The sequence below is a fragment of the Uloborus diversus genome, chromosome 8 (assembly GCF_026930045.1).
Source record: "Uloborus diversus isolate 005 chromosome 8, Udiv.v.3.1, whole genome shotgun sequence".
Lineage (NCBI taxonomy): Eukaryota > Metazoa > Arthropoda > Arachnida > Araneae > Uloboridae > Uloborus > Uloborus diversus.
Genome location: NC_072738.1, coordinates 150,109,515 through 150,124,980, shown reverse-complemented (window position 1 = coordinate 150,124,980; position 15,466 = coordinate 150,109,515). Strand labels below are relative to the sequence as shown.

The following is a 15,466-nucleotide window of genomic DNA, read 5'->3' as shown; positions in this document are numbered from 1 at the left end:
TTTCTTCGAAACTCAAAAAAGGGGGCCCTAGGGGCACGTGTTAATGATCATGGATTAAGTTAAAATTTTGCAAGGATCATTTATTTGTACAATGGAACAAATTGAGGGGGCGTCGCGAAAATATCTCAACTTCAAAAATAAGGACCACCCAAATATATATATATATATATATATGCATGTATATAATTAGCAAGGATGAAAAAATAAAATGCTCTACATTTTAACCAGCGCAAAATGCAGTTAATGCATTAAAATGTTTTTGTTTGAAAATGTCTCACTAGTAGGTTTGCCCTAATGTAAGTGTACATTAAGCAACAATAAAAAGAAATTAACAAACGTTTAACAATATAAAAAGGTAAAGTATTGAACAATAAAAAAGTGGGTAGTAAAACTGCTTCGTCAACGGAGAGCAGGAGCAGTTGGTATGTTACTATGAGTTATAGGTTTCTGAAGAGGTTAGCATCACACAAGCCAGCAAGCAATTTTATATCAATTTTGCACCTTTAATCTGAATTTTAGAACATTCGAATGTTCTATCAAGAGAGTTCCAAAATGATTATCACAATCATGGCCAAATCGAAGACAGAATTACAAGTAAGCACCACGCATACCACTTGCTGTGACCTCTTCAGAAACCTACAAATTATAGTAACATACCAACTGCTCCTGCTCTCCGTCGACGAAGCAGTTTTACTACCCACCTTTTTACTGTTCAATACTTTACCTTTTTTATATTGTTAAACGTTTGTTAATTTCTTTTTATTGTTGCTTAATTCTTGTAATGCTGCGGAACTAAAGACTTATTCTCTGTGGTTGGAAGCTTGGTCAATCTGGACAGGCCACAATCGATCTAAAGCCGTTACACTTAATAAATCTGTTCAGTTATTCTTTACTGGTAGCTAAAAATATATTTCACGCCAGTGAGAAGCCTGTATTTGTGAAACTTGTAGCAATTCAGTAAAATTTTTGACACTTGATTTTCACAGGAATTACGTGAAACCTGTGAAATCCCAAAACGCTCCACGGAAATAATCAGTGACATTTTGGAATTCTTTTACAGTGCATTTCAGGGACAACTGAGAGGTGTGTCACAAACTTGTGATAAGCTTTACTTTTGCATGCATAAATCTTAAAAAACGATAGCAAGATGTAGCGTTTAATAACAAGCTTCCAACAATACTTTTACAAATTTGAAGGTTTTCCAGATTTGTGATTTTTCAGTATTTTTACTGAATTTAGTATTTTTGAGAGAGCAAAATACTGTATGTAGAAAAAAAAGGGGGAAAGTTAAATTAAACATGTTCCAGTTAATTTCATGTATATCCATCAATTTAAATGGTCTGCCATATAAATAGAAAAATACATGGGAGAGCTTTCAGTTGTAGCAAAATATAATAACGGTGTGGTTCATGAAATACACCACCAGCTCAGTCATTTCCCGTCGAGGACTGCAGTTTTCGTGCTTATCATGTGTGTGCATTTGTGTATTTCATGAATTTCTGCGTTAGCCCTAGCAAATGGGTGGTAATTTACTGAATATACCATGCCTTGCCTTCAATCTTCGAGTTGAACCGAACCATTGCTTCGGTCACTCGTCTGGTCGGTGCAAATTCTTATATTAGCTACCAGTTTGTTTGGCACTCTTGGCTTCTAAGAGGTTTTCCATCTCCAGCTCAGTCACTTTCCTATGTCGGGCTGAAGAGTGCTAATAAGCACGAAACTGCAGTCCTTGGCTGGAAATGACTGAGCCGGCGGTGTATTTCATGAATTTCTGCTTTAGCCCTAGCAAATGGGAGGTAATTTACTTAATATAACAGTGTGGTGTTCGCTCGCACTGCCAAGCAATTTCAGTATTTTTCATCCTGTTTGGGGCACATGTTTGTTTTTCCGATAACACCTAAAAGCTTCATCTTGAAAGTAAGTAATGTGAAAGCTCACCAACTCTCGAATGAATGGTGCTAGTGTGGATCCAATCCTGGCAACTGTAGAACCAGTTCCCAATCCAACGTTCCGGACGACGGTGGGAAATATTTCAGCTGAATACACGTACCCCGTAGCGAAGGTTGCAGTGATGCAAAATTTGCCCACCAAGGGAAAGAAGGCTTTCAAGACGACCATATCTGAAAAGGAAGAAGTTTGCTTGAGGGGACCAGGACGAAAAAATCAACAAAAAAATCGATTTTTTATTTTAAAAAATAAAAACAATTTCCCCCTTTCCAAAAATGTATGAATTTTATGTTTCTGGTCAACCAGGGGCGGATCCAGAAATTTTTGCAAGGGGGGGTCTCAAGTTTCAATGGCCAGAGTTTTACCTCCAACATAAAAAAGTATAAGTTAAGCAGGGATGCCCCCCTCCCTCCCCAAGGAAGATGGCAAATCTCCTCATATGCTACGGAGCCCCCGCTCCCTCCCAAATTAGATCAAATTTCCTGTCCTTTCAAATTACCCCCCCCCCTTCCCTAAATTTTGTGCAACTTGCGCCATACATCATATTCTCTCAAATTTTCAGTTGAAGTCATATTTCTTTAGATAAGCAAGTTGGACACATTGTAGTAAACTTTGAATATATTTTTCTTTTGTAAATGAACAAAAATCTGAAAAGAGCAATAGCCCAGTAACCGGACTCAATCAACCCTTTGAAGTATGACATGCTGAGAAGAAATACCTTGCAGATAGAACCAAGCAAAAAACGGTTAACATTGATTTCATGTAGGTACTATTTTTTAGAATCTGAAAATTGAAGTTTAGATAAAAACCTTAACTTAGAGAGATTTAGTTAAATTCATGCCACAGGGGGGTCAGCTGACCCTTTGACCCTCCCCTGAATCCGCCTCTGTGGTCAACAGAAACCCGCAAAATACGAAGATTAAAACATGTGACCACAAGGGAAACTGCTAGGGTCGAAAATGTTCGCGCCTGTTTTCTCAAAATGTGCTTTTTTGATGCTTAGGTACACTTTACAGAAGTTCTAATATTAGTATATGTTTGAAATTTGGAACAATTGTTTATAGTACCCACCTGCTTCTAGTAAACCTAAAAGTTTTAGAAATTTCGTTGAATATTAAGAGCTCATTTTGATGATGAAAATTTCGAACATTTTTGAATTTCAACTCTGAATTTTTAAAAAAAATTTCAATTGGTAAAAATAAATTAAAATGAGGTTAGCAACATCACTTGCACTATTTTAAAGACACATATGAGACAGTGAGAAGCAAAGGGATGCAAGTGGACCATTTTAAGTTTCGAGTAAAAATGCGTTTAAAGATCTGATCCTAGGTAGGCTTTTATTGAAATTTTTTTCTAAATCATGCTGTACAGCAGCACCTACCAGGGCTACTAGTACAATCTCTTACCCCAAGACAGAGGAGAGGTTCACCTATCATTTGTACTGGTTATCTCCAAATTTTTAATTTTGCCACATGCTCTGTTTTGATTCTCACTACCTCATATAAAATTTCAGGGTAAAATTTTTTGTCGTTTGTGAAAAAAATGTACCTAACTGTATATCGAATGTTTTGTTCTCGAAAAACTATATCTTAGTTCAGGCAGTGTTTAAAAATATTTTTCAGCAAGTGTTTTCATTAACACTAACATGCTTTTAATAGTATAGCCAAAAACACTAGAAAAAACCTTCACATTTAAATAATTATTTTGTAAAAAGATAGGCAGGTTTAAAGAGTAACCGTTTTTCCTGAATTTTTCGACTCGAGTACGTCTTGGTCTTCTTGATAGAAGCACACAAGATGAAAAAAATCAAACAAGACATTTCCGAGAGGATTGCAGAAAAAACGCGACAATGAAGCTTTACAAATATTGGAAATCTTCGGGGATTGGAAAATACATTTGGGCACACTTGTGAAAACATTGTATCTTCCTCACAAATATAACTTCATCAGCTTTCTTTGACTACTAGTTAATAGAATCTTTTATGATATCAGTAGAAGTTGCGTTGCGAATTATCATTAACAGTTGACGCCGTGAATGCCTTTGCAAAGAACGGCAATCCCCGATTGAAAACTGGGCGACTTGAATGCTCCAAAATTTCTACAAAGCGTTCAGAAAAAGGAGATGTGTGTCAGTATTCAAGAAATGTTTTAAAATGCACTCCCAACAGTGTAGAAGAGTGTGCTAAACCAAATAAGTGTTATGAAAAGGGTTCTTAAAAGTGTTATGAAAACTGTTCCAGAAATTGCTTCAAAGTGTTCTAAAAAAAGGGGACACGTGTCCATTAGGATGGTTCAAAAAAACTTTTTTTTCCGCTAGAGTCCAGGACCCCCCCCCCCCCCCCCATTTTTTAAGACTTACTAATAGTTTTATGCTGCAAAAGTTTTAGCTTCTTACTCAAATTTTAAGAGGATGCTCAATGACCCCTTAATTTTGCAAAAAAAAATGCTACAAATTTAGAAACATTTAATTTCCCCTGATGGTTTTTTTTTGTAAATAATTATTTTATTGCAATGTCTATGTATATTACTAGTGTATATGATAACGTGTAGCATTGTTTTTTCAGTTCAATGTACTTTGTTAACCCTTTCCCCATACATATGAAGTTTGGGGGAGGGGGTTGAGCACCCTCTTTCAGTCGAAATAGGAAGCTAAAATTCTTCCAGTATATTACTATCCACAAATCTAAAAACATTTAGGGGTGTCCTGTTATCTAAAAGAAACTTTTTTTTACATGAATTTTTGAACCATCCTCATGTCCATGTTATGAGCCAGTGTTATGAGAAGTATTCTTAGAAGTGTTATGAAAACTGTTCCAGAAATTGTTTCAAAGTGTTCTAAAAAAGGGGACAGCGTCCATGTTTAAAAAGTGTCTGAAGATTTGTAGTGTATGTAACATTCACAATGAGTTTCAGATAGTTCTACTGTTGAGATGGAGCCTTGAGTAAGTTTCTGGCCCAGGACTAACTTTGGGACTTCAATAACGCTTTTAAAGACTGCCTTTTAGTTTACAGTTCTGGCATATGGTGGTATGATTTCACCCACGAAGTTTTTACGAGGATGCAACACTCATGATTTTATAAACTTCCCTTCTAATCGTAACGACAGTACTTCAAGATGTGATCTTATCGATACAAACACTGCAGTCAATTATTGTTGAACATATCTTTCTCATATATGAATATTCGATCTAAAGTTATTATGTTCCACAATTGGCTTTTCCCCCCTTTGAAATTTCAATATATTTCTCTAAAAATATTTCCATTATATGTTTACTTTAATTCTGAAATTCATAACTTCTCATAAATGTTTTTTTTTTTTTTTGCTTCTGCCCATTTATAACTGTATTTTGTGAGTATTGCAGTCCCTGATTCATATCATCACTGTTTAAATGTGTTTAAATCTTAGAAATTCTGGAAAATCTGTAAAAAACTCGCGTGCCCATTAAATCTCATAGAATCTCAGGCACTACGTCAATCAAAATTAATTCAGTGTCATATATTTTGTAAATGTTCAGTTGCTTTAAATTTCGTTTTATTTATTTATTATTTTATTTTTTATTATTTTATTTATTTATTTTTTTTTGTGTGTGCGTTGGTTTTTTTCTGAAAAACCCAACCACTTTTATAAACGTGTCTCCAAAAACACCAATAAGGTCAAGCGTCAAAAAAATATGGACCTGATCAAGAATATTTATTAATTAGGTTCAATTGGAGGGGGGATTTATTAATCGGTTCCAGTTAATTTCTGCTCTTGTGGTCCCTCAAATACTCCAATCAACTTCCAGCCAGTACGGCCCGACGGGTTTTGCTTCTAATCTTAGTAACCCCACTTGATTCCGTTAAAAATCGTTTCATAATTTTTTTTTTTTTTTTTTTTTTTTTTTGTATTTTTGGCTCATTACTTTATTTGTAATGAACAAGCGTGACGCTTGCGTATGGTGATCTTGTTGCCTGCTTTTGTAAACCGCTTATCACAGCATTCCAGTTTTTTTTTTTTAACCAGATCTATTAACCTCCTGCTTCCTACTGGAGTCCGGGTTCCTACATAGAATGCAGTTTGTAAACTTCTTTGTATTGCTCAGTAAAACCACTTTTTGAGACTTTTTAACCCGTTTTCCCACTAATTTTTCTGATGTTAAAGGAGGAATTTGGGGGACATAAAAGTACCTTCTGAACAAGACTAATGAACAAGAAGTGGGTTGACAAGGTAGAAAGCCACGAAAATTAACTTGACAAAAACCAATACTATATGAATAAAAATAAGTCGGAAAGTTTTGCAAATGACCTTTTTTGATGCCCATTTAAGTTTACATGATCACACATTGAATAAGAAACAAACCACAAAAATGTACTGAAATACAACTCGAATGCCCTCTGAGTAACACCCAAATCGAACATCATTCCAATGATTGTTCAGCAGTGGAATTCTAAAGGTCAGGGCCCGACTATGATTTTGGAAGACACTGGGCACGAAATTTATTTTGTGCTCCCCCCTCCACTTATTCTATAAAGCGAATCTACAAAATATTTTGTTATTCACGTGTTAACACAGCCATGCTAAATTTGGCGGTACAGCCAAAACTACGAGCCGAAACAGCCAATATACCGGTTGACATGCTCCAAAGAGTTGAACAAAACTTCCGAGTTCGATTGAATCAGTGTATTGACAATGGAGGGCAACACTTACAAAATATTGTTTTCCAAGCAGTGTAAAACATAATCTCCCATTACGTGTGACAGGAAAAAGATAATAATAAAGAATTTTTAGGTATGTAAAGTATTTTATTGCATTTTTAAAGGAAGAAGTTCCCAATATCAAAATTATCTATGATATAACTATGTAAATCACAACTAAACTTGGAGTGATTTTGTGATTTGCAAAAGAGATTAAAATTTTAAGGGGATTTTTTTTTTCAGACTTAATATTTACTTATTGCTATAGTGCAATTTGAAAATTGCCAATTTTAAGCGCCAATTAAAAGTTTGACAGCAAATTTCGTGCCCCCCAAATGTTGGTGCCCCATGTGTCGATGCCTTAATCTGGCCCTGGTTAAGGTTTTTCAAATTAAGAAGCTGGCAAGCACTCATTTGCGATTGAAACGAAAATATATTTTTGCTTTAACTTACCAGATGGAACTGGTATAGTAAGCAAACAGGCTATTCCAGCGACCATCATGGCGATGGCCAGGGGTCTCCTTCTACCAGATGAACCGATGACCTTCATGGTGATGAGGTATGCTGGAAATTCGACCGCTCCCGACAGGAAGAAACTGACGTAGGGATTCAGGCTCAGCTTCTCCGTGTTGTACGAGAGGCCGAAGTAGATGAAGGAATTAACTAACCTTTTTGGAAGCAACAAAGTAACATTGTATAAGGAGACATGATCCAATGATTAAAATTTACTGCCGTGGGAAGGTGAAAAAGCAGTATCTGGAAAAATGAGTCTTTGAGATAATTGAAAATACGCGTTTTGGACTCCCTACTAATAATAAGAAAATAATAAGCAAGCTTGTGCAATAAAGCTGAAGTACAACAGATGACAAAATGCAAAAAAGTGACAAATGAAAATTTTGCAGATACCGCGTTTTACCTTTCCACGACAGGTTATTGAAATGAATTGTGTTGATGGAATAAAATTCTGCGCGGATGGCAAAGACAAGTGACTATTGTTTTAAGGTTATGAAATCCCAAACTGATCTTGAAGTTCGGAAAAATTACTATTTCAATAGCATCGGAACAGTTTATTGAAAACAGCAGTTAATTGCAATGGGGTGATTAGTTTCAAGGGTTTTTTAATCTTCATTAGGTAGTGATAAATTGATTAGTACTAGCCTAGCTAGACCCAGAGTTGCTGCTATTCGTCACTTTTGAAAATGTATCTGTGTTTTCAGATATTTTCCCACTTTGCTACACAGAAATATGGAGAGAGGACTGAGCGGTTGAACGGCATCACTTTTTTTAAGTCATCAAGGAAAATAAATACTCTAACTATCAATGACTAGTAATGGTAGTAACTTTAAATAGCTTTGAAGGTCATAATATTTTGCCACAAAATTTACGGACAGTTTTACATTTCGAAAGAGTATTATGCTCTACTTTGACAGTCTACTCTCAGCGATGTTTTTTCTTGATGACTGCAGTCACAAATACGAATGTATAGTTATGCAGATCCAAATCACGAGGTTCCTTGTTAAAGCATGACTACCACTCGCTCAAGGATGAATAACCCTATCACTTAACCAATCTTATGAAATTGTTTTACTTTAATGTTACTACTAAAACAGGGACTGTAGTAAGTTAAAAGCTATGAATGCTCGGATTTGAAGTTTCATTAAGTTATTTTTCATGGACTAAAATTAACTTCTTAGAGAATCGATTTTAATTACTAATACAGTGGATACCGGTACTTGAAATCAGTGGTTAATTGAACCAACCGCTTTAATGAATCAAATTTTCAAAAACAGAACAAAATCCAGCTTTATTAAACCAGCCGCTTTATTGAATCAGCCGCTTTGTGGAATCAAAACTGTTTGGAACAAACGTGATTCATATAAGCGGCGGCCACTGTAGGGACCAATAAAATAGTTTAATTGGCTTTGACGAAGTTGGTTTTGGAAATCGGACGGTGGTCATCTTGGTAATTGCTCTGCTATTATAAATAACTGTCATCTTTTTGTAGTGAGCACTGAACAAATATATAAACTGCAAACTCACCAATTATAGAAGAGGACTAGAGTGTTTCTCCTCAGCCTTGGTGTCTTGAAGAGATCGAAAACCGTCGAAGACACAGCTTCAGGTCTCAACTCATCACTACGCAGGAGAAGCTTTTCAGCTTCTGCTTGGGCATAGGATTCGTTAACACCATTCTTCCTGGCCGCCTTCAAAACCACTTGCTTGAAGGCTTCTCGGTGATTGCGGATCAACAGCCATCTGGGTGACTCGGGAACCACCCTTTAAGGGAAACATTGAATGATTGGATCCGTATAACTTTCCAACACAGGAATGGTTGAAGTCAGTGGTGAGCAACCTACGGTCCGCGAGCCACATGTACTCCGCGAAGCTGATCCATGTGGCCCATTGTTCTGTTCAATGTTACGAATCGGAAACTACAATATGTTCTGGAAACTTCCAAAAAGACTGATTGTTTTCATACGGTATTAAGGCTGATTGTAACAAACTTGGAAAAAAAATTGCCAGAAAGTGGTTTAACACAGATGAAAACTTCGTATTCAGAAAATAAGCATGTAGTGAGGCTAACGAGAATTCTTGGTTTGTAATGTTCTTTATTTTTCCTTGTTGTCCCATGTTGTCTAAAGAAAATATTCAAATGTATTCAAATTTTATATGCCTTCTGGCCCGCGAGATTCATCTTAATACGAGGTGCGGCCCTCGGGTAAAAAAAGATTGGGCACCACTGGTTTAACTCAATGGTGCCTAACCTTTTTTTTACCCGAGAGCTACACCTGATATTATGTTGAATCTCGCGGACAAGAGCACAGGAAAACGGAACACAAAAACGGTAAGAAAACAATAAACCCAGAATCATTGTTATCCTTACTAAATGCTTATTTTATTATTATAAAGTTTTCATCCTTTTTTTAGAAACCAATTTCTGTATATTTGGCACAGAACAAAGTTTTCAATTCGTAACAAAGGACAATTCGTAACAACGGGCCACATGAATCAGCTTCGCGGCTCTATAGGGCCAACAGGCAGTTGGTTAGGCTCCATTGGTTTGAGTGAAAAATCACATTGATTAGTACTGACCAGAAGACTGATATGAAGAGTAGCTTTGGTAAGGTTAAGGCCAGTTGCAACCAAAACCAGTCTCTGATGATCCAAGCAACTGCAGGCAAACTGATGAAGGCTAAGCACCAGCCGAAGTTAATAGCCACGCCAACCATGGATCGAAAACGAGGACTCACCATTTCCATCACTGAATTGAACACATATATTTTTAATAATTAATTTTATACCACAATAAAATACTTAATTAGGCGGTAAAAGTTCTACTGATTTACTGAAAGTTAGAATAATAGGTAAATAAGTTAGCCCAGATAGAAACTTACAATTTTCAGTTTTCAACAGATATCTAATGGTCTACTGAAGTGAAACTTTTAGGAAGTTCTGTTCATTTCATACTTTATTAAATTCTAACCAATTGCAACCTTTTATATGAAAAAAAAAAACTTTCTGACCATGGAAACAGCTGTTTAAGAAAATATACGACTCTGAAAGCAAAATTTCCCTTCCGTATACTTATAAACAAATAAATAAAGTGTGGTGAAATTTTCAAAGTAATAGGTAGATTTTTAGAAAAAGGAATATGTGGTTGTAAAATAGACGTTTTGAGAAAATCGCGTTTAAAAGTAAAATTGTATGTACATTTTAATGCATCTCTGCACCATTAATATTAAAATTGGGTTACTTTTCAATCTACATAGAAACATGAATTTGACGTCGCTTTGAATCTCTTGATTTAAATATTTTGAATGTATAAAAATTGAAAAATTATTAATATTTTTTAGGGTACCAACTCCCCTTAAAAATTGCTTCTGAAGTGCTAACTGACCATCTCTCATTTTGGAAATCTAAGGTTGCACAATAAGATGAAAAGTTTTTGAGGTTTCAGTTTTAATGGAAAACTTAATTAAGGTGAAGAAGTGAGAAAATAATTAGGAACAGCTAATGCACTAAAACTTATGATTAGGGCCGGATCTAAGGAGAGAAAACTTGTCCCAGGTGGCAACTCTTAGGGAGTGTCAAATTTACACTATGTCTGCGTTTTTTTTCGTTGAAACTGTAAAAACTTGTAGGAAGATGGGTTAGGGCGGCAAATTCAAGATTTGCTCCGCTACTGTCCAACCACGGATTGCATGGAATTTTCAAACATTCAGATAAGACGAATCTATGTGAATAAGGGAGAAAAGTAAAAATTTGATGCGCGCATTCCGCTCATTGGAATGAGACTCTGCTTCTGCAAAATCTGACATCGCTAAAAAAATAATAGATTCGTACATTTCCGGCTGTAAAACGGATGTTTGTCTTTCCATACAATCCGTGGTCAGACAGTAGTAAGAATCGAAGATCCGTCTCCGCTTAATGATGAAAACAGTTACAATATTTTTCCTCCCAATACATGTTTCTGCTTCAGTAATATGAATTTTAACATTATAAAAAAAGTTTGATGTCTAATTTCAAAAACCTTGCTTACGTATAACGAAAGAAACAGTATAGAATCCAGCTCCACCAACTGCGGTAAAAAATCTCAAAATGGCAAACATAGGAAAAGATGGCGCAAATGCTGATAGCAGTCCAGCGGATACGTTCATCACGTAAGAAAAAACCAATGTAGGCTTTCGTCCAATGCTGAAAGATATAAAATATACACATAGTGTTTTAAAACGTTCACTGACAGACAACAAATATAAATTATTTTTTGTACGCAAAATAACTTTCCTTGAAACAGCAGAGTTCTTTGGAGCAACTTTAAAGCCCAAAAATATGTTATTTGAAAATGTGATTTTTTTTTAAAGTTTCTGTTTAGGAATAATGTTTTTCATGAAATCAATGCATAAAGACTACCGGCTTGTGAGGTAAAGCCGCACTTTTTTTTTCAGTGGTATAAAAAATCCCGTGGTGCACCCAAAGTAAAACAAATCATGCTGTGCTACTTAATAATAAATATATAACATATTTACTTGAAGGAAAACCATATGAAAAAATGATTAACATTTTAAAAGATTTTTACTTCCTTTTACAAAAAAGGAAGTATTGTATTCGCGAAAAAAATTTCACTCAAAAATCGGCCTTAATTTCCATTTTGCTCACCCCCGAATGAATGTTGAGGTTTTTTTTCGACTCGACCACACGTGGAAAAGTGCCTAAGAACGTATAGAACCGCGAAATATCCATTTTGAAGATTCCCGAGTTAATTGCAACGAGTTTTCTCGTGACGTCTGTATGTACGTATGTATGTATGTGCGAATGTATGTCGCATGACTCAAGAACGGTATGTTCTAGAAAGTTGAAATTTGGTACGTAGACTCCTAGTGGGATCTAGTTGTGCACCTGCCCTTTTGGTTGCATTCAGGTGTTTCAAAAGCGGTCTTTTGCCCCTTTTTGGGGGAAAACCATTGTTAATTTCGATGTAAACGCAAGTGGTGTTATAATTTGGCGGACACTTGGCGATATATCGCCAGTCTTTTGTTTGCCAAGTTTTGTCGCCAACTTGGTGATTTTTTTTAAAAATCTGGTTTCAATTTGACCACTGTTGGTGATATTTAGAGAGTAAACTATTGAGTCACATTAAAATTGCCAATAATGGGGAAATGACATTAAATTGGTGTAAAAGGAAGTCATGTGATGCACACATCAGCTCGTTTTCTAAGGCATTTAACTGCAACCCGTCGCTCCTAATGTTTGGGATTAGACGCCGCACTTATGCGGGAGTTATACTGCACCTGGCATAAGAACAGAATGAAGTAAAAAGCAAAAATATTTATGTCTGAAACATTATTATTTGTTCAGTAAAAACGAAATGAAATCCAAAATGTTTTACTGTAATGAACTTGATACTGTTTGAACATCCATTAAAGTTATATCAAAGTTATATTTTAATAATAATATTACGTAAAAACTGTTGTTGAAACATATGTCGATAGATTGTGAATAACGAGCTGATGTGTGCCTCACATGACTTCCTTTTACTCCGATTTAATGTCATTTCCCCATTACTGGCAATTTTAATGTGACTCAATAGTTTACTCTCTAAATATCACCAACAATGGTCAAATTGAAACAGTTAAAAAAAATCGCCAAATTTGTCGCCAAGTTAGCGACAAAACTTGGTGACCCAAAGCCTGGCGATATATCGCCAAGTGCCCGCCAAATAATAGCACCACTTGAGTTTACATCAAAATTAACAATGATTTCCCCCCAAAAAGGTGCAAAAGACCCCTTTAGAAACACCCGAATGCGACCAAAAGGGGAGGTGCTCAACAAGATCCCACTAGGAGTCTACGTACCAAATTTCAACTTTCTGGAACTTACCGTTCTTGAGTTATGCGACATACATACGCACATACATACATACATACGTACCTACAGACGTCACGAGAAAACTCGTTGTAATTAACTCGGGAATCGTCAAAATGGATATTTCGCGTGTCCATACGTTCTTAGGCACTTATCCACGAGTGGTCGAGTCGAAAAAAAGCTCATCATTCATACGGGAGTGAGTAAAATGGAAATTAAGGTCGATTTTTGAGTGAAATTTTTTTCCCGAATACAATACTTCCTTTTTTGTAAAAAGAAAGTAAAAATGTGTCAAATATTTCTACACCTTGAAACAACAACTACCGCAGTGTCAGATTTCGACAAAATTTAATTCGTGATAGAAATCTATCCACGAAGTAGTGAATTCTTCAGTGCAAACTGATATTTTCGACATTATTGGGTGCTGTTGCTCCAAAGTACAGGTTTATTTACCAGATTTTTGAAAAATGTCATTATTTTTCTTTATTTAGGCTTTCTTTTTGAAGAAGAATGTTTCATACCTATCTGAGAGTTGTCCAAAGACCAGCACAGCAATGAGGTAACCTACATTGTATATGGACATTGAGAAAGATATTAACCAATCTCTGTCACAGACCAAATCCCACTGCAACATAAAAATTCATGTAGGATTTTAAAAAATAATCAACAAAAAGTAAATGATTTAAAGAAACCAGAAAAGAAATTGAATTTGAAAAACAAAAATAATAATAATAATAATAATAATAATAATAAATTAAAAAAATAAAATAAAAAAACCATAAAATAAATGTGAACAGTAGCGCTAAACTATCAATACCAATTTCTTTTTTGCACAAAATTATGTAAGATAGAGGAATTTACGAAGGCAAAACTCTTGAATCAGCAAAAAACAAGTTCATAAACTGCCAAGAAAGAGATTTAACGCTCTTTATTCGAAACATTCGATTCCGAGTCACAACTGACTACAACTGTATTTATGTCGAGGACTGCATACTAAGTGCCTTGCCTCCATTATTTTTTATACCGATAGATGGCAGCACCATCACCGGATCGAACAGTTAATGAGAATTTAAAACTAGACCAGGAGCTAATAGCTACCTGGTGCTAGCACCCCCAGAGGTATCGTTTCCTTTAGAGGACATTGAGACCACGAGCATATTTAACGTCGCCCAGTCCCCTTTAATGACGACGATGGATCTTCGACCATCGAGGTTCGAACTCAGGACCCTCCGGCCCCGAATCCGACACTCTACCGATCGGGCTACCACGGCGCCTACACTGTTAAAAATTTTCCGGAAAATTTACGGTAATTGTTACTGGCATCCATGTTGCCAGTAACTATTACTTTAAAAATCAAATGTTACTGTAAAATTTTACGGTTTCCTCGGTAGGCCACAGCAACCAGTTGGCGCTGGGATCGCTTATTTCTCCGGTATAAATTACCGTAAAAATCAGCGATGCGTCGGCGATGCAATTTTACAGTAACAATTACCAGAAAATCTTCCTGAATTTTTAACAGTGTATGATTATCCTAAAGTGCGTTTCTTAAATTGTGTTTCTCGCAAGCCCACGATTATATGGAGATTACACAAGGGTTCCATAAAACTTGCATTTTTTCTTTCTTTCTTTTTTTTTTTTTTTCAAAACATTCAAATTAGTCACTTAAAAAATAAGGTTTGAGTGAAGTGTTTAATGGGTATTTTCCGAATGAAAGGCTGAGAAAATATTTATAGTGGATTATAAGGCCATTTATTGTCAATGTATGGCCTTCAATTATATCAGCTCTAAAATATGACTCTTTTATTGAAATGACGCTTGGTCCTTCCTCGCACCAGAAATTTAAAATGATGCCATTCAGTGAAATTCCGGTGCAATTTATAAGATGAATGTTCTAAAATTGTCACGAAATTTTTTGTCCGCATTTTTACTATTTGCAACTAAGTTTTTATTCTCAACTAAACTAAATATCCCCATAGACTTAGTGCTGAATCAGACCTGAGAATGAAATTTTCATCCATAAAGCCTCTTATTAAAGATGTATCTGCCATAGTAAAAATAAGTACAACTTATATCATTAAAATTAAAACTTTAAAATTTCGTTTGAAACGATTAGTATATGTTAAGAGAAATTTGAGTTAATTTTTAAATTACTTTTTTAAGTCAAAAAATATTATGTTTTAAACCAAAAAAAGTGTTTTTATTGAAAAAATAAAGGTGCCTCCACGGCAGAAGCTCTGTTTTCTAAGCCGGAGGTCGTGTGTTCGATTCCAGCCGGTGCCCTGGATGTTATTTCCTTTTATTGTGGTGTAAATATTTCCTGTGAGTGTTCGGAAGCAAGGCGCTTTGTACGCAATTCTTTACGTATGTGAAGCTGTTTGACTTCTGTATAAATGAATAAATATTGAAAATAAACCATTCCTTGTATGTTGCATGCGAACTATACTGTTGAAGAAAAAGCAGGGGTTCCACGAAAAAAGTCGACA

The 15,466-nt window shown here is 35.6% G+C and overlaps 2 protein-coding genes across 3 annotated transcripts in view; both read right to left on the bottom strand.

Moving 5' to 3' along the window:
* LOC129227851 (ubiquitin-60S ribosomal protein L40) overlaps positions 1 to 15,466 on the bottom strand; it is a 145,227-nt gene that overhangs the window by 32,573 nt on the left and 97,188 nt on the right. The gene's annotated exons all lie outside the window — the stretch shown is intronic.
* The window catches only part of LOC129227846 (organic cation transporter protein-like), a 61,452-nt gene that overhangs the window by 12,412 nt on the left and 33,574 nt on the right, over positions 1 to 15,466 (bottom strand). For both annotated transcript variants that reach the window (XM_054862463.1, XM_054862464.1), the window contains exons 4-9: positions 13,505 to 13,608; positions 11,161 to 11,315; positions 9,714 to 9,882; positions 8,661 to 8,897; positions 7,074 to 7,288; positions 1,939 to 2,120 (exon numbers count right to left, since the gene is read on the bottom strand). In XM_054862463.1, coding sequence (XP_054718438.1) covers positions 1,939 to 2,120; positions 7,074 to 7,288; positions 8,661 to 8,897; positions 9,714 to 9,882; positions 11,161 to 11,315; positions 13,505 to 13,608 — 1,062 coding nt within the window. The remainder of the gene's footprint in view (positions 1 to 1,938; positions 2,121 to 7,073; positions 7,289 to 8,660; positions 8,898 to 9,713; positions 9,883 to 11,160; positions 11,316 to 13,504; positions 13,609 to 15,466) is intronic.